This window comes from Perissodus microlepis, chromosome 3 (genome assembly GCF_051167445.1).
Source record: "Perissodus microlepis isolate ML-2025 ecotype Zambia chromosome 3, ASM5116744v1, whole genome shotgun sequence".
In the NCBI taxonomy this organism is placed as follows: domain Eukaryota; kingdom Metazoa; phylum Chordata; class Actinopteri; order Cichliformes; family Cichlidae; genus Perissodus; species Perissodus microlepis.
This window is the reverse complement of record NC_140463.1, coordinates 6,771,455-6,790,562: the sequence shown is the minus strand read 5'-3', so window position 1 is coordinate 6,790,562 and position 19,108 is coordinate 6,771,455. Positions and strand designations below refer to the sequence as shown.

At 41.0% G+C, this 19,108-nt stretch overlaps 1 protein-coding gene and 1 long non-coding RNA gene across 7 annotated transcripts; one reads left to right on the top strand and one right to left on the bottom strand.

The window, feature by feature from the left end:
- Nucleotides 1-152: 152 nt before the first annotated feature.
- LOC146389634 (nuclear factor 7, brain-like) lies at nucleotides 153-12,731 on the bottom strand. 6 transcript variants are annotated; one of them, XM_084922980.1, is made up of 5 exons: nucleotides 12,636-12,731; nucleotides 11,013-11,192; nucleotides 10,245-10,325; nucleotides 10,077-10,160; nucleotides 153-3,472 (listed from the first exon to the last, which is right to left on the bottom strand). In XM_084922980.1, the coding sequence occupies exon 5, from the start codon at nucleotides 2,195-2,197 to the stop codon at nucleotides 806-808; it is 1,392 nt and encodes a 463-aa protein (XP_084779106.1). In that variant the 5' UTR covers nucleotides 2,198-3,472; nucleotides 10,077-10,160; nucleotides 10,245-10,325; nucleotides 11,013-11,192; nucleotides 12,636-12,731; the 3' UTR covers nucleotides 153-805. The 6 variants fall into 6 exon arrangements, 5 of the variants coding, with proteins under 5 accessions (XP_084779106.1, XP_084779105.1, XP_084779104.1 ...); XM_084922979.1 differs by lacking the exon at nucleotides 12,636-12,731 and adding an exon at nucleotides 11,722-11,792; XM_084922978.1 differs by lacking the exon at nucleotides 12,636-12,731 and adding an exon at nucleotides 11,329-11,441.
- Nucleotides 11,832-14,381, top strand: LOC146389633 (uncharacterized). The gene is made up of 2 exons (XR_014799767.1): nucleotides 11,832-12,008; nucleotides 13,764-14,381. It is a non-coding gene; the product is annotated as an uncharacterized LOC146389633 (long non-coding RNA).
- The last annotated feature ends 4,727 nt before the right edge of the window (nucleotides 14,382-19,108 follow it).

Here is a 19,108-nt window from a genome sequence, read left to right as displayed (position 1 = left end):
TCGTTCTGTCCAATAAAGGATCTCAGATCAGCTGCTGCCATCTTGTGGCCACAGTTGGTTACTGTCTCTGAAAGTTGTCTCATGTTTCCTGTTTTCCTGTTAACAAAGGCTGGAGCTCATCATGCTGAGAGGGCAGCAGCATTTTGTGGCTCTTCACACATGTTCATTATATTCTGATGATCCTGGATGGAGACAAACTACAGATAAGTGTGTTCAGCCCAACTAGTTTATCTCATTACAGCAGTTTGATGTTTCCCTTTGAATCCCCCTGAAGATCCTGACAGTGAAGCACGTACATAATACTCCAGCCTTTCAACTCTGAGCTTATTTAGTTCTATTAATACACTGAAATCTCATTTGTGTCATGAAGAAAGTCTTTAATCAAACAGAATTCAAAGATCAGAAACATTTCATATATGGAGTTAAACATGAATCATTGTTTCAACAACATATTTATTGTTGTCATAAACAGACAAGAAGACAACAACAAACTGCTCCTCCCATTCAACACATGTCAGTCCATATCCCAGCAAACTAAATCATCTCCATTTACACATCAAATAGAAACATGAATCACTTGTGATGATTAGAAACTTGATAGAATTTCAAATCTAGTTTGGGGAGTCATTCAGTGAGAAACAGTGAAATGATTTTCCATGTGAAAAGGTGGACAGCAGAAACAGAAAGAAACATGAGAACTAAAAGAGAAACAAAGAGCTTTGGAACAACGAGGCAGCAGGAGGACAGCTGCAGTTTAACAGCTTCAACTCACTGACAGGAAACAACATTAGAAATATCATCATCCTCAACTCATCTGCTGCACTGACACTGACACCTTCAACGGCAACACCTTCACTTTACCACCAGTGCCGATGTATGGAAACATCCTGTGAGTGAAAGTGTGTGTGAAGGTGTGTATGTGTGTGTTAGTATCAGGATCAGAGAACGTCAGCTTTCCTCTGTTCCAGTCCAGATTCACTCTGATCCTCTGGAGCTTCTTCTGTACTGAGAGAAAAGTGTCTGCTGATAGTGACCATGCTGAGTATATACTTCCATTAAACAATATTACCCATAATCCAGACAGTGTGCGTCCCTTCCTCTGCACAGACTCTGCTAACACACCCAGTCTCCACACTGTACCGTCTCCAACATCAACATCCCAGCTGTGAGTCCCTGAGTTAAAGCCCTCAGAGCCCAGGACAGAGCAGATAAATCCATCAATCCTCTCTGGATTATCAGGAAGCTGCTGCCTCTCTCCTCCTCGTCTCACACTGGTCAGATCTTCAGACAGGATGAGGTTTGGATCAGCAGTGTTTGGGTCCAGAATGAGAGGAGTGTAGGAGACCATGTCCTTCATGTTGTTCCAGATGTTGAAGGTCAGGTTGCCCAGGTGTTTGGCCTGGTCTATCAGAGCTCCTGAGGGCAGCTGTGGATCATCCAGCAGGGGGCAGCGCTGGACTCTTTTCACTGCAGCCTTGTAGTTGTGCAGGAATGAGACGTCTTCAGCTCTCAGCTCCTCCTCTGTGGCTCTGACTGCGTCTGAAAGAGCTGCTATCTCTCTGCTCAGAGCCTCCATCTTCTCCTTCATCATCCCACTCGTCTGCTCCTCTTCCTCCCTCAGTGCAGCCAGCTTGGCCTCCTCTTCCTCTGCTAGAAACTGGTGAAGCTTCTTAAACTGCTCCTTAATCTGCCTCTCTGTGTGTCGGGCCTGGACCTTAATGTGTTCTGCTGTTTGATCAAACTTCACTTGAACTTCTTCACAAACCTTTAACTTCTTCTTTAAGGGCTCCAGAGTTTCCTGAAGTTCCTTCTTGTGCTGTCGTGCAGCTTCATCGATGGGTCTGAATCTGTGATTGGTGTGTTTTTCTGAGTCCTTGCAGACGACACACACTGGCTGCTGATGGTCCAGACAGAAGAGTTTGAGTTTCTCAGAGTGCAGACTGCAGAGAGCCTCTGAAGCTCTCTGATCTCTCTCCTGTAAGAACGACTCACACAGGTTCTTTAAAGCCAGATTTAAAGGTGGATCATTCCTTGAAGATCTTCTCTTACAAACTGGACACTCGTGTGTTGGTCTCTCTCTCCACCATCTCTTCAGACAGTCTTTACAGAAGCTGTGGCTACATGACAGAAGAACAGGATCTCTGAAGACCTCCTGACAGACCTGACAGCAGAGATCCTCCTCTGATCTGGAAGCCATTGAGTCTGTGAGTGAAGCTGAAAACAGCAGACAGGAAGTACAGTCAGTCCTGGCTCCCCTCCCTCCTCTACCACCTTCACTGAAACTTCCTTTGAGTCGTGTTTTTGCTCAAACTGACATTCAGTGTGTGGAGCGTCAGCAGCTTGAAGCAGCAGTGTTGGAGTTTTCCACTTTTCTCTCCTGTAGCTGGACTCACTCAGAGGAAGCTGCTAGTTTGGTCTGAGCTCAGTCTGATCGTCTGTGCGTCTCTCTTTACTGAGGACGAAGAACTTCCTGTTTCCTGGTTTGTGACATTTGAGTGACGTGAGGGGAGGAGAAAAATGTTGCTGTTTGACTTTTAACTAAGGTGTGTTTCAATCCTGCCTGCAGCTCAAAAGCTGTAAAACAGGTTTTGTGTCTTTTCACCTCCACAGGTCACAACATGAAACCTGTTGTGAAGTTTATAAAATAAAGTGTCACTCGGTGGTGCAGCTGTTTGTCAGCTTCTATTTTAGACTTTGTTCTGGTTCTTGTTCAGGTTCCCAGCAGTGGGAGTGTAATGCAGTCACACACACACAGGTGGTGTTAAGGTGGATTCACTTTGTTACAGACAGTGGTGTTATTTCTTGTAACTAAGGTGTGTTTCACTCCAAAGTTCAGACATTAATCCGCCAGAAGTTGTAAAAGTTACTAATAAAGAGCTTTTATCTCATTTCACATGCAGGTCAGAGCATGAAAGCTGTGATGCAGCAGTTTGAGAAAAATTGCTGCTGATATAAAATATTTTTTGTGGTTTTACAAAATATATAAAAGAGCAGAAAGAAAAGAAATAAGTGTAAAGAGTGCAGCAAAATGCATGTTTTAGTGTGAGTTGGTTCATCTGATCTGGTTGTGTAAAAGTCACTGCATGACACTGAGTGTTACTGTTGTGTTACTGACACTCATCTCTGACTCAGAGAAACGATTTCTCCCCTGTGATGTTCACACAGTGGTGAGTTACATGTATGTGGAATTTTTACTGTTTTATAGAATTAAAGTTTCTCTTACTTTCTTTTTTTTAAAAAATCTCTCAAAGAAATAATGAATTCTCCACACGTGTTTGAAGGTTGCATGCACATATCATGTGATCTAAAAGTCAAATATCTGCTGATGGAGCAAAACAAGGCCAGATGTTGAGCAGCTGTATTGCTGCATGACATCAGCCCACAGCAGCAGAGACCGTGGAGCCAACATGTGAGAAACAAAGCAACACGCTGAACATCTGAACCACAGCAGGAAGTGCGACTCTTTGTAGACCTGTGGACAGGAAACACACAGCAGGTCCTGATCAGTAACAGGGTCCAAAGACACACATTTGTTTATCAGCATCTGTATATATGAGCACACAGAGAGCTCAGCTGGACACACACTTCAGTTCTCCATCAATTATAATGCACTGTTTTCATCAGCTGCAGCCAGTGTTGGGAAGTAATGCAATACATGTACCGCCGTTACGTAATTAAAATACAAAATATGAGTTTAAAAAGGTGGTATTTAGAATACAGTTACTATTTTTGGTAATTACACACCGTTGGAAACCCAAACAAAACACACATTAAGAGGCTCTAATGTCTGTGTCTCAGTCTCTCGTCTCATAATGACATGAAGAAATATTTTTTTAAATGATTTAATATGAAGGCAACAGGCAGAGTGTTACAGGCATCGCCCTAAATAATGCAGCCTTGTGGGCAGTGTAGTCCGTGCTGCAGGGAGAATGGACTGCCATACCCATTATATGTCTGTGAGCGAGGGAGGGAGATACAGGAAAAGTACGAGTTGTCATCGAGCAGAAACGGGAGCTGGAAGCATGTAAATAATAACCACTGCAGCCAAAAACAGTGCCTGACGAGCCCAGTTGTAAGTAAGCTATTAAGACTCGACTGTACACCGTGTTCGTGTTTTCCTCCAAAACAATAAGTTCGGTTGGAGCAGCCTTTCAACGCCTCTCTCTGTCTCTCGCTAGCAAAGTCGACCCAGACAACAAAGTAAAGCTAGTTTTCGGCTACGAGCCTGACACAAACCCGACGTATTAGCAAGAGGTCCCATTACTACGGTTCGGAGCCGCTATATGAGATCACAGCAAAAAGTGCAGCCTTACCTAATGTCCACCTACTGTTACTCTTTTATATTAAGATTTAAATATCTAGTTGGTATTGGTATGACGAGTAACCTTCAGTAATAAATCACACAGCAATAGTACATTCATGTAGTTGTAAAAAAGCATGATAATATATTAAGTGATCCAAAGTATTCAGAATACATTACTCTCATTGAGTAACGTAACGAAATACGCTACAAAATACATTTTGGGGCATTTATTCTGTAATCTGTAGTGGAATACATTTTAAAAGTTACCTTCCCAACACTGGCTGCAGCACAGTCCAGTCTTTACAGTCAGATAGGGCTTTTAATTTGAAAGGTACCATGCAGGAAGTTTCAGAGGAACAGAAGAAGAACCAAAGGATGGTCTGTGGTGTTAAGGTTAGGGTGATCAGCATCAGCTGGAAATATGAAACACTGGTAAAGTAGGTAAGGTGGGTAGGTGTATGTGTGAAAACATTTAAAGCTGCTGTACAGAATCTTTGAAACAAGCTTAAAACATTTTTAGAATAGAAACAGAGCATCTGCTTCTCTTTACAGCTCCTCACTCCACCAGGGCTGTTTGGCTCTTTCTGATAGTGCGCAAATGTGGTGCACATACTGCAGCAGTCATACAGACAACTGGACGGTCCAAAAGTTGGCCTACCTATTACTGGCTGAGGTTTTAGTAGAGTTGTGGCTGAACCACATAAAATATCTAATTAATTTTAATCCATTACAATGTTATGTTGGAATGTTGTTAAAGAGGGTCAAAATGTTTCAACCCAGTTTGTTTAGCAGATTCTGTATAGAAGCTTTAATATAGGGAGAACACAACTTCCAGATTGTGTGTGTAAAATCAGGTTTTTTCTCTTTGTTAGTTTAACAGTTTCTAACAGTTTTTAAACAACTTAAACATAAACAATTACAAAGAAAGAACAGTACAGTATCCACATCTGAACCAAAGAGTAAAACAGTGAAATGTGGATTATTAAATATTAGGTCTCTCTCCTCCAAGTCTCTGTTAGTACATGACTTAATAATTGATCAACAAATTGATTTACTCTGCCTTACAGAAACCTGGTTGCAGCAGGATGATTATGTTAGTTTAAATGAATCAACACCCCCGAGTCATTCTAACCAGAAATCTCGAAGCACAGGCCGAGGGGGCGGTGTGGCAGCAATTTTTCACACCAGCCTATTAATTAACGAAACACAAAGACAGACTTTTAATTCATTTGAAAGCCTGATGCTTAACATTGTCCACCCCAGCTGTGAAACTCAGAAACCAGTCTTACTTGTTATCATCTATCGTCCACCTGGGCCTTACACAGAGTTTCTGTCTGATTTCTCAGACTTTTTATCTAATTTAGTTCTGAGCTCAAATAAAATAATTATTGTGGGTGATTTTAACATCCATGTAGATGCTAAAAATGACAGCCTCAACATGGCATTTAGTCTGTTATTAGACTCAATTGGCTTCTCTCAAAATGTAAAAGAACCCACCCACCACTTTAATCACACTCTAGATCTTGTTTTAACATATGGCATAGAAACTGAACATTTACAGTGTTTCCTGAAAACCCTCTCCTGTCTGGTCATTTCCTGATAACATTTACATTTACAATAATTGATTACACAGCAGTGGAGAGTAGACTTTATCAAAGTAGATGTCTTTCTGAAAGCGCTGTAACTAAGTTTAAGAATATAATCCACCCACTGTTATCATCTTCAATGCCCTGTATCATCATCATATACAAACACAAAATCTGATTTTAAGAAAAGAAGACATTGCATGTAAGCTTTAAATGTAAATGTTTTCAGTTCCCACTAAGCAGTCCTTACCTCTAAATATCACCTCTGCTTTTTCCATCTCTGAGTGACGTTCCCTCTCATTCTGGGAAATATAGCAGGTTTACCTTCAGCTTGCAGAATGTGACAAACTGCACGCAAACAGTTTGTGTGCTTGCTGATATACCTGCCACTTAAAATTTTACTTTTTCCCCCTACAACTTTAAACAAATTTCTGTACTTTCTAATCCCTACAATACGTTGTGTTCTTGGTACTTCAGCGTACAGGTTCAAGGTTCAAGGGTTCAAGGTTCTTTATTTGTCACATGCATAGTTATACAAGTATAACACACAGTGAAATGTAGCCTGACACGCTCCTCGACATGTGCAAAAATGGTGTCATGTTCTGATGTCATGTTCTGTGTGAGGATGCTCTCCACAGCGCCTGTATAGAAAATCCTGAGGATCTTTGGAGAGACCCTGAACTTCCTCAGTTGTTGTAGGTGATACAGGCGCTGCCTAGCCTTTTTGGTCTGGACCTGAATGTGGGCAGTCCATGTCAGGTCTGAGGAGATGTGGACACCAAGATATTTGAAGGACTGCACCCTCTCCACTGGAGCTCCATTGATGATAATGGGCTTGTAGTCTCTGTGCTGACCCCGTCTGAAGTCCACCACCAGCTCCTTGGTCTTGCCGACGTTCAGCTGGAGGTGGTTGTCCTGGCACCATGATGCCAGATTCTTCACTTCATCCATGTAGGCCGCCTCATCGTTGTTGGAGATGGCACCCAACACCACTGTGTCGTCAGCAAACTTCACAATGGTGTTGGAGCCATGGGTGGCCACACAGTCTGAAGTGTAGAGGGAGTAGAGCAGTGGCGAGAGGACACATCCCTGAGGTGCTCCTGTGTTGATGGTACGAAAGGAACGAAGTATTTGTACTTTGTTACTTCCCATCTCTGCAGGTCTGACACATCAGCTGTGTATGGAAAGCCAAATGGATTGTAATTCATTGGTTTGGGGTTTGAAACTTAGAATGGAAGATGCAAATTTTAAGCTATAGCTATAGCTATAAAGCTATAATTGGCTGTTTTAGACAGCTTTTGATTTTACCTTTATATTTCACATTTAAAAACTATTTGCCTTGCCTTGTTTGGTATCTTTCTTTTCCGTACAACATCAAATGTCTAAATTTACAGTTATTTGTTCATTGACATGCTGCATTAACACAAACAATCTAAAAAAAAAAATACAATCTGAGTAGAAAAAGTGTATTTTTTTTACTGTTAAAACCACATACATGTTTAAAAAATCATTTTTATAACTTGAAATGCAAATATAAACTGTAATCTTTAAAAAAAAATAAGTTAAAAACTGCAAACAGCAAAGTTATATCAAACTATTTACCTAAAAATGCACCCAGTGCATCAGGTGTTAAAACTAGAGAAAAATCAGGTGTTACACCACCTCATCGGCTCATCTTCCTTTCATATTTCTCAAAATATGTCTTCCATTTTAAAAAATGAGAATATCTTAAAAATGTGTTTGTTTACAGCAGGGCTTATAAGATACTGGACTGTAGCCTGCTGAACTGTACCCTGTGCTCTGCTGGACTGCAGCCAGCAGTCTGCTGGACTGGTATCAGTTGGAGAAAACTCTGCAGTCTGCTGGACTGACACTGCCGCTGAAATTTCATTATAATCTTGAAATTTTAAAATTTAGAAGTTCTTTTTCTATTACCGTCATATTGTAACTGAATTTATACTCTCACAATAGAATAATGAACCACCATAAATGAGTTTGGAGTGGAGCCCCCGCAACCCCCCCCAACCACCCGCCTTTGCCCCCAGTTATTGTTATTACAGTTTATTGATTACAATTTTTTTGAAAACTGTGGTTTTTATCAGCAGCTTCTTTCTTTTGAAAACAGATGTTTACATATGACTCAGAAGTATATATGTTTTCTCTATATATACACACTCTGGTCAAAAGCTTTAGACCACCCCAATTCTTCCAGAGTCTTACTGAAACCCAAGCAGTTTAATGTCTCTTTGTATTTTGAAGTGAAAGCACAGAACAAATAAACAACTAAGGTTAAAAAACAAAATCACAGAATCCATTTGTAATCAAAATTTATTCTACACTTTTGATTCAAAATAGTAACCTATTTGACACCTATGACAGCTGAACACACTAGTGTCATTCTTTCTACAGTGGAAACAAAATATTCTTCGAAAGGTCTTGATGCATGGTCAGTCATCTGGGTAGGTAAATCCCAAAAGGTTGATTTCTTCATCTGGAAAAAGCATTTTCAGTGGCAGAAACATTTCATTGTTCATTCAGCTAGCTTCAGTCATTGTGCAAATGTACTGTTTATAAGATTGGTTAAACCTGTAAACAGCTGAGACTGAAGAAGTCATTTGGATAAGTGACGAAACGTTTATCCCACTTTGGGGATGTTCTTCAAAAGGTTCTTCCCAATTCTGCTGCAAAAGTTTCCATAAATGTGTAGCGCTTGTAGGGTGCTTTTTAATCTTCTGTCCAGTTCATCCCAAACCAACTTGATGGGCCCACTCTATGATGGTACCTCCATGTTTTTGAGCTCATCTTCTTCTTTTTTTGTCTAAATTAGAACTATCATAGTTTGAACTTTTAGGTCATTATCTTTCTGTAGAAGGACCAACTGGACACAAACCAGTGGGTCCTGCACGACACTGCAGAATGCTGTGGTAGCCATTTTAGTTCAGGGCGCCTCGCACTCTATAAGTCGCCGACCCTGGATCCAGCAACAGTCCCATCACGTGTTCTACATGTTTGACATTTGATGCCACATATTGAAAAACCACTGTGTGATGTACAAAATATTTAGATTTCGATTTATCAGTTCATAACACCTTCTTCCAGTCTTTACCAGTTCATCGCTTGTGCCTTGTGCCTATCAGTTGTTGACTTTTAGAAACGTGTCTTCTGATTTAGCTGTGGCTTTGTGTTTGCCAGAGTTCTTCCTCTCAGTTTGCACTAGTTCCTGAGTGCCTTTTCATGGTGAAGGAAACTGTACTCAGTGACACATTGACTTTCTTTAAGAAGTATTATGATATCTCTTCTATTGTTAACTCCATTTTTGCATCCTTTTTACAACAACACACTATTTTTGCAGTACAGTACAGTTTAAATAATACTCATGAAGGTATGGTACACTATGTACCATCAGTAGTTTTACAACCCTGCTCGCCCCCTGCAGACAGAGGGGAGTAGTTCAATCATTTCTTTTTAAGTGAACAAGACAGCGTAAGGAACAAGTTAATAGCTGTAATATTTTACCTTTTTTTGCTTCTGAAAAACACAAAAGCACTGAATGTTAAACAACTGATTTGTTCATCTGAGTCACAGAAAACTGTCAATTCAATATATCATCTCAGAGGTTTAGAACAAAACATTTGCTCCACACGTCTGATTGATTTCATCTGCTCAGTTTCAATCCCACAGATGTCAAAGGTTACTTCCCAACAGCCTTGCTAACATGTATAGACTACTTGCACAATACATTTTTAACTCTAAAGGTCTACACTAAAGTCTGGACTTTAGTGTCTCGGTCAGCACAATCTGTCAGTTTATTCCCTGCCGTGAAGGTTTTCACAGTGCACTAAGTTCAACCTTTTCCTGAAAGTGCTTTGCATTCTTTCTCCCTGTGTGGTCTGTTTCCAGCCTGAACTAACATGTGGCACACCAGAGTACCTTTCTGAGTAAAAGTTTTCTCACACTGGTTTTAGATGTATTGCCTGTCTCCCTTACAGATTCACTGAGGTCATCTAAGGGAACATAAAAGCATCAAAGCAGTTCTATATTCATGACACATGTCGAGTTTCTCTCCAGTAAGCTCTTTATTTGCATTTCTACTCTAAAGGTTTTTGACACAGTTAAACGTTTCCCATATTGGTTAGAGCTGTATGGTTCTTCTCCACTGTGAATACACATATGTATCTTTAGGCTACCTGACTGAGTAAACACAGACCCACACTGGTCACAGCTGGAAGACCTTTCCTCCATATGGATTTGCTGATGGCGACTCAAGGAGCCTGAAAGAGTAAAAGCATTCCTATATTTTCTGTATGTGAACAGATTCTCTCCAGTATGAATTTTGATGTGTTTCTTCAGGTTACCTGATTGAGTAGATAGAGATCCACATTCATCGCAGCTGTACAGTTTCTCTCTGGTGCAAATCCAGGCTAGCTGGCCTCTCCCTTACAGATAGGGTGAACAGTTTCGTCATTTTATATACTAACTATTATAATATATGTGTGGGTTATTATTGTTTTATTAGTACTGTAAAAGTCAAGAATAACATGTGTTTAGACACCACGTACACCAATAAAAACATTTTCTGGTTATTAACATGTTATAATTAATGTGTGGCTTTAATTCTTTCTGTGAATTATTAAACTTCGGCATTTAAAAACACAGAAAACTAAGGTACTACAACAGAAGAAATCCACCTTAACAGTCAGATTAACGAAGACGATAGAAACAAACAGAAGCACAAAGTGTTCATGTAGCTATAATACTCACGGCCATATGTGAACATCAGGTAACAGTAGTTTGGATGGTTATTTAAACTGTAGCATTGCACACTCACAAGTTTACAGTGTCTGGCTGTTAGTAACAATGGTTTATTAACATGAGCCTGAACCTCAGAGAAGCCTGACTGCAGCTCTCAAACCCGGCTGTCTGCAGGACAGACGACAGCTTTCTGGAGCATGGTACTCTCGTGGGTACTCTCGTGGACTGGTTGCCCCTTCTTATTAGTTTGTTTTTCAGAGGCGCCAAAAGCCCAACCGTCTTTATTTTCTTTTTCCGAAACCGAACTAAAACAGAATAAACCGGATGATAAACGGTCCGTTGTAGAGTAAAAAAAAATCCGGGACACTGACCTGGAGCTCGTTGGGAGCTTCGGAGGGCTGCCCTCCGTGGCTGGTCTCTAGGTTTATGGTCTGCTCCGCCATGATTCCCGTTAATCCGGCTCCTCTTGTCGCCGCCATCTCCACAGCTGCCACATCAAAGTGTGATGAGCCCCTCCATTGCGGTGCTGAGTAGTTACATTACAAATGGCTCTGTTAAAAAACAATGTAATTTAATTTTTTATTAATCTCAAAAGGAAATAAAACCTCAACCACTAGATTCTGTTTTTAAATAAGGGAAGACATATTTATTATACAAAAGGTAAAGAAAACATTTCGGCAACCCTACTCGCTGAATCGCCCACTGGTGCCTGGCTGCAGGACAGCCCATAATCCCCGCCTCCTCCACGTTAGCGGGTGGGACGACAACCTCCCCCTCAGATAAAGGCTTCCCCAAGATTTGTCTTGGGGGGTCTACTTTTTCATAAGTTTGATTCTAATTACTACCATAAAACTGGCCATCGCCACATTTTGATAATGCTATTATGTGAAACAGCGACGCAATAAAACACCAAACAAATCTACCTGTTATATCAGACTGTCGATCACTGTGATCATCACGTTTTGGAAGTAAATAAAAATAACAAGGAAATAAAAATAATGAGACTGTTAAAGACAAAGCTGTGACAGTGCTGATCGATGTGCTTCAGTAAAATTCTCTGTTAACATTCGTGTTACTCACAATAACTCCGTTTATAAAGCCACACTGTATTGAACCGCTGATCTGTACCATAAGTCATCCTTGCGGGGGTTGTCGGAACTGTATGCGCAGTCGCACTAAGGACAGATGTGCTCAGAGGCATGCCCCGTAACGTGTATGGAGCAGTCTGTCGTGCGGCAGGAATAAGTTGTACAAAGTCCATCTTAGACATGTGTGTCATGCAAGCTAGCAGCTGCAGCACCCCATGAGAAACGGGCCGAAGTGTTTAAGTGCTCACCGGAGTTTGCACCCTTGGCAAGCGGACTGAGGTATGTGATGAGAGGTGATCTGTTGTTATATTTTATTTAACCGAACTGTGTAACCCCTCGATGCTGTTTGAAGTAACCCCTTTTGTTTTATTTAATCTGTGACTGTATATCTCAGAATTACTTGTTTTAACTTACCTGAATTAACTTAAGCTCATTGTTGTAATTGCTCCTTGTTATAGTTCAAAAGGACTGTACGGGTATCAATTTTTTCTTATTTTATAGTTTTCACGGTGCTCAATGTCCAGAGAATGAGTCGTGTGTGGAGAGGAAATAAATGGCTGCACCCGTTAGAGACTCTTCTGTTGTTCTTGATGCAAAGGGCTGCTACACACACATAGAGAGGAAAGACTGCTGTGTTTACTGTAATAACCGCACAGGTTTGCAGATGGTTTGGGGCTCGATCGGCTTCGTTTTGTGCTCTCAGCCCTCAGAGTTCTTTATGTTTTCTGCTTGTTCGTGTGATCCGCTTTGTTTAACACACTGTCAAGCAAAGCTAGAAGCTGGCACGGCGCTAGATTTTTATGTTTAATTCATTTAAACATATATATTTACAGGAAAAAACACTAAATGTGCTTTTTTCTTTATAAAACTGTAACATTTATCAGATTTACATTGGCTAATTCTCACCGATCGTAAGTACGTTTTTAAATCCTCCTCCGCTGAGTCAGGCGTGAAGAAAACAGTATCCTGTAACACTGGCATGATGTTTTAGTTATAATGAACCTTTCCAAAACCACACCGACTGTTACACACTGACAGCCTGAGGTGTTATTCAATAAACTGAAAATAACCGACAGAAGGACCCGAAACCCCTCCGCACTGTTTCGCTAAGTTAAATGTGTTTTTAGCTAGTTAACTAACGAGCTAGCGGTCAGGGAAGGCAGGTGTTCGTCAGCTAGTCCGTGTACATGAATGAATCTTCGCTGACTAAAGAAATCTGTGTGAGCTTGGATGTTGATTAAAGTCAGTGCTGTGGTTCAGACATTAGCTCTGCTGCTCTGACTGAACTGAACTGAGGGACGTGCAGACCTGCAGCTCACTCAAACGTTTTATATGACAAACAGAGCAAAGTCAGTAATAACGTCACCGTTACTGTGCTTTTATTATGAGTGTAGAGCAGCAGGCAGGACTTTGTCTTTCTTTATATAAACAGTAAAAGTAGACTTTCAGATCTAGAAGTGTGTGAGCAGGGCTGGTTATTGTCACTGATTTCTACAACTGATTCTATTCTGATTCACAAGGTCATGATTCGATTCAATTCAATTTTGACTCAGTCAGAAATATTATAAATATGATCATTTATTTTGGATATGGACTGTTAAAAGAACCCTGTAAACCTTGTAAATTAAAGATATTTCATTCCAAATTATTTGACTGTTTCTCTGCAATTAAAACTCAGTGTAAACTATCTATCTAAACTAAGCAGACACTTGTGAGGTGTGAGCATCACTGCAGATGCTTTTGTGTCAAAGTAACTGAGGATAAAACAGAAAAACATGAAGGAGCTTTTCCTGGCCTGGGTTTTTTTTTTTATAGCAGATAACCTTAAAGATATTCTGCAGTAGATCCAAAACTGAAGAAAACCATGAATCAACATATGAATGTTACCTGATAGAGACACAGATAAGAGTTTTGCAATTTGGCAATCTGTCACTCCTTCAGCCAGCTCAAACGTTTTTTTGTGTGTTTGTTTTTTGTTTTACAGTTTTGGACACTTTACATTTGCAAAACATATGATATGTGTTCCTCCTGTAGGCTCACCAGGGGCAGCTGGATGGTGGCCGAGGACGGAATCCCTTTCAGAGCGAGGGAGGGTGCTGAGGGCTGGCGACAATGGCGGTCCTAGCCTGTTTGGTGCCCTGGGCGAACACTCCCTATGGTGCCCCCCCCCACACACACACACACATACACACAAAACTGTTGTCGGAACCATACTGAATGTGAGAAAAACACACACATTGTTAGAGTGAAGTGTTAAATGTTAGCATTTTTATGCTTACCATCTCTACATTGTTTTAACTCTGTGATGAAAGGAATTTCCTTTTGTCCCCCTCCCCAGATTCTCGAGGTTCTGGGTGGGGGCTTTAGTGTTTTATTGCAGATACATCCTATCTGGAAGATCTGTTTCCTGTGATGTTGCTTCCTGCTTTTATGACCTTTTCGGTCAGCAGGAGGTCACTCATACACATTCTCACATAACACACACACACAGACATACATACAGTGCCTTGTCTTTGTAACCAAGGGGGGTTATGAGGGGAGGTACTGTTGTTTTGTATGAACTGTGTTCCCAATAAAAGGCAGCAATCGGAGGCCAGATTTGGGGTCATTTTGTGGTAGACACCGACGAGGCCTCCCTTGCAAGTAAATCGATGGATCGCTGACTCTCTTGTTTTCTTCATGATGAATAAGTCTCTAAACCAGCGGGGCTTGTGGAAACACAGACCCAACACACACGTATGAAGAGAGAGAGAGTATGCATAGTATGCAAACGGCTACCAAACAGCCATCATAATTCGTCATACAATGAGAACAGGACAAAGCAACAACTGACAATGACTAATTCATAATGTATTGTTTGGAGTTTAGTCTGTTACTGTTACTATTTTTACCATTTCTTCTTGGAGCAACTGTAATCCACATTATTTCCTTAGGGATTAATAAAGTATTCTGACTCTGATTGTTTCAGGATGACCTGCCATTATCCAATCACACATCTGCTTACCTGCATATTTTGCTCGTTTCTCCTCCTCTTCTTTTCTATTTTTTCTAAACTGAGCACCTGATGGCTTTGAACTTTTCTTGTCCATCTTGGTTTTAATTTTGCTCTCCAGTATGAACACCCATCCTCCAACCCGAGGATCACTACAGCATAACCTAACAGACCTACACCTTAGTTCACAGATTCACTTTGTCTAATTTCTGTGATTTCACACAACCCAGGATTCAAATCATGAATACATAATGGGCTTGGATTTACAACATTATAAATGAAATGTGCTCTATTTGGAAGCAGCCGACCCTCCTCCCCTTTCGACGGGTTGTGTGTGAGACTTTAAATCAGGGGCAATTTTAGCCCATTTTTGGGGGGGCTTTGATTCATTTTGGGGGTGCTGAAGTTTCTTACTTTTTTCTTACTTTTTTTTTTGACAATATTTGCTGTTTGTGTGACACACTACTAAAAATATAAAAAGCATGCAGAACTTGGTTGAGATGTAACATTTTAACAACAAAAGTATTGATACCCCCCCCCCAAAATAGTTTGTTCCAGCTCGGCTCTCCCCTGCTCTGGCTCCAGCTCCTGCTGCCAGAGCGATGGTGGCTGAGACGCAGCAGAGCGGAGGTGTAAGTGCCTGGCTTAAAACAGGACATGTTGGCTGCATTTAACCTTCAGTTACTCTTTATACAGTTAGGTAGGAGTCAGACCATGTTTCTTTTTAGCTGAAAAACATTACACCAGGTAACCTGCTGTGTTGAAAACGTGTTTTCTGGCAATGCTTGCTACTCTACAATCCGTCCTCCTGTAGTAAAATCAGTGTCATTTGACCGTCCTGTTGCTCCCATTGAAATGTATACAGACTATTTAAAATCTAAAACTTCTCCATAGCCTGCTGTTGTTACCACTGTCCTGTTTGAAATGGATACTAACTAGCTAACTGACTGGATGCCCATTAACCTTATAACTCCTGGTGTGTGTGTGTGTGTGTGTGTGTGTGTGTGTGTGTACAGAGAGACAGCCAGGTTCATAAGGGATATAAGGAAGGTTTTTCAAAAAAAGGAGCCACATTCAGGTAAAAGTGTAAAATCAAATGATCCGTCAATCAAGAATAATGTTGGATCAGTGTTTCAATATTTATCTTTTATTAGATGTTCATGTGGTTTGGTTATTTGCCTTTTGAGAGAGGACTTTTTATTAGTGATCTTAGTAGTATTGTTTTTTTAATATTAATGTAATTTTTTCATCTAATTGAATACAATCTATTTGTGTATGATTGTCAGTCCAAAGAGGGAGAGAGGAAAGAGGGGAACGTGAGGAGAAAGGGCAAGGTCAGGAAGAACCAGGTAAGAAAACAGACAGGGAACAGTGACAGGCACAACAGAAACTGTTAAACTGACAAAGAGAAAAAACCTGATTTTACTCACACAATCAGGAAGTTGTGTTCTTCCTATATTAAAGCTGCTGTACAGAATCTGCTAAACAAACTGGGTTGAAACATTTTTACCCTCTTTAACAACATTCCAACATAACATTGTAATTGATTGGGGAGATTACAATTAATTATATATTTTTATGTGGTTCAGCCACAACTCTACTAAAACCTCAGCCAGTAATAGGTAGGCCAACTTTTGGACCGTCCAGTTGTCTGTATGACTGCTGCAGTACGTGCATCACATTTGCGCACTATCAGAAAGAGCCAAACAGCCCTGGTGGAGTGAGGAGCTCTAAAGAGAAGCAGATGCTCTGTTTCTATTCTAAAAATGTTTTAAGCTTGTTTCAAAGATTCTGTACAGCAGCTTTAAATGTTTTCCAAAAGCACACATACACTTATCAGTGTTTCTCAAACTTTTTACAGTGTGGACCACCTGATAAAAATGTCGAGCTCTCCTAAGTACCACTATGAAAGCATGAAACTCATAAATCTTACAACACAAAATTAGTATCTGCAGTAAAGATTTTTTCATGCATGGTATACATTCTACCACAGGCAAAGTTGCCTCCATTTTTATAGTTTTATTCATATTTTGTAATAATTTATTTGTAATAATTTATTCTGTTTTGGGAGTGTTTTTTATTTATCTGTATTATATTATACATACACATTAAAAGTGAATCTCTGTCCAAAAAATGCACTCAGTTTACTTTTTACTCACTATGAGCATCATTCATTATTCTCCCCAGTAATTAAGGTTAGGATATGTATTTTTTTCTATTCCAATCCATTCTTCTTTTGCAGCATTTAAATAACCTTTATCAGATTTGATGGTTTTGTTACAGACTTTTCAAAAAAGTGTTTTGCTTTTCTTTCACAAATGTGGGGATTAAATTGTTAAAATGTACAAAACAGTAATGTCATGTTTTGTGACGAGGACCCAGGCACAGAGAGACTTGATGAATTTAAGAATCTTATGATTTAATAAAGAAATTTGCAGACTTGCACAGAGATGGTAAAATTATGATGACTGATAAAGGAGACGAAGACAACAGACGACGAGGACAGGGAGGATGCAGGGACCGAAAGAGACAGGGAAGAAGTCTCATTGTGACGAGTAAAGTGTATCTTGGGTGGCTGGGCAGCTCTCTGGGTGCTCAGCACCCCCAAAGCTCTGATCCTAGAATCGCCCCTGCTTTAAATCATCAAATAAATATAAATTTTAAATTGTTATTGATCCCTTTACCCCGAGTCCTAAAGTGTATATTTATTTTCTTACTCTTCTTATATTTATTGTTTGTTTACTTGCACTGCTGTAACTGGAGCCTCGTTGTCTCGTCTCTCTATATACTGGACTGTATGTAGCGGAGATGACAATAAAGTTTACTTTGACTTCAGCAGCGAGCAGGTGCACCGAGGAAAAACATCGGTGCAAATTAAAAGTCTGTATCATAATGTCTGGTGTTTTCGTGTTTGTTGGTTTGTTTTTATTTTGCGAGTTGGTTATTAGATGCTGCTCCCCGCCACCCCGCTCTCTCCTCCCTGTGCTGCAAGCAGCAGGCGCACCTCGCAAACGAAGGGCGCCCTTACTCCCAGCAAATAGAAAACCGATCGGTGTCTACGACATTCCCACTATGCGCTGGCTGACATCGGGGCAGCATGAGTACGAGCAATTTTTTTTTTTGCTGATGCCCGTGATGCCGCCCCCCACCACGATGCCGCCCCGGGCAACCGCCCGTGTCGCCCATATCAAAAACCGCTACTGGTTGGCGACATGGCATAGATGAATGGTCATTCCTTTGGCACGGTTCTATCTCTCCAGAAGTGGCAGCGGTGGTCCTCTGGTTCAAGCCCCAGTTGTTCCAGTATTACCTGTAGGACATCTAAAAAAGTGGGCCCTTGCTGTTGCAGGAAGGGTCACCACTGCCACCTTCAACTCTCTAGACAGCAAATGCAGCAGCTGCAGTGACCACTCCAGTGCGGGCCACTGGTACGCCTTTGCTGTTGCTTGGAAGACCTCCATGAAGGCTGGGGGTCATATCCCTTGTCCATCTGGTGGAGTGTCACTGCCGGGGCCAGGGGAAGCAGTGTTGGCAAGAGACACCGAACCTCCAGTAGTTTTGTCCGGTGTTTGGCCTGGTCCTGCAGTCAGTTGAGCTGTCTGTGTTGCTCCACCGCCTGCTCCTGATCCAGCGGTTAGCTCTGCCACCATTCTTGCCAGTCATCCTATGACTGGGTTTTGGCATCACTCATGAAAAATAACCCGGTGCATACAGTGTTACAAGGTAAATTAATGTTTATTTACCGTTCATTTTTAAACAGTTTCTTCTTAGCAGCTTTCCAGCTGCACCCTTCAGTTCTGTCCTGTCCTGTTCTCCAGCTCTCTTCGTAACCCGGCATCCTGCTCATATACAATAGAACAGACCTTTGTCATTTTACATGTAAAACGTGATTGTGGGAAAATATATAGAAGCATGATTAGCTGATGTAGAACAGCTGTGTGGATCAGCTGCACATGATGCCACACCCTGAAGCCACTGCTCCACCCCTCCTTTTCACAGACGATGTTGTTCTGGTGGCTTCTTCAGGTGCTGGCCTCCAGCTCACACTGGAGTGGTTTGCGGCCATCAGCACCGTCAGGCCATGGTCCTCAGATGGAAAATGGCAGAGAGCCCACTTCGGGTCAGGGACAAGTTACTGTCCCAAGTGTAGGAGTGTAAGTATTTCGGCCTCTTGTTCACAAGTGTGGAGAGAGGGGAGCAGTTTTATGTATCAGGCTGTAAACATGTTTATTTCTGCTGTGAAGTTGGACTGCAAAGTCTTAACACTGGAGTTTATAGGGATCGACTCCCCTTAGGAATGGCAAGTTAACAAAGGTTAAACTTTGTTTTAAAAGCTTTTAGGATCTAATTTACACATTAATACAGAAATACACAAAAGAGTGAAGAA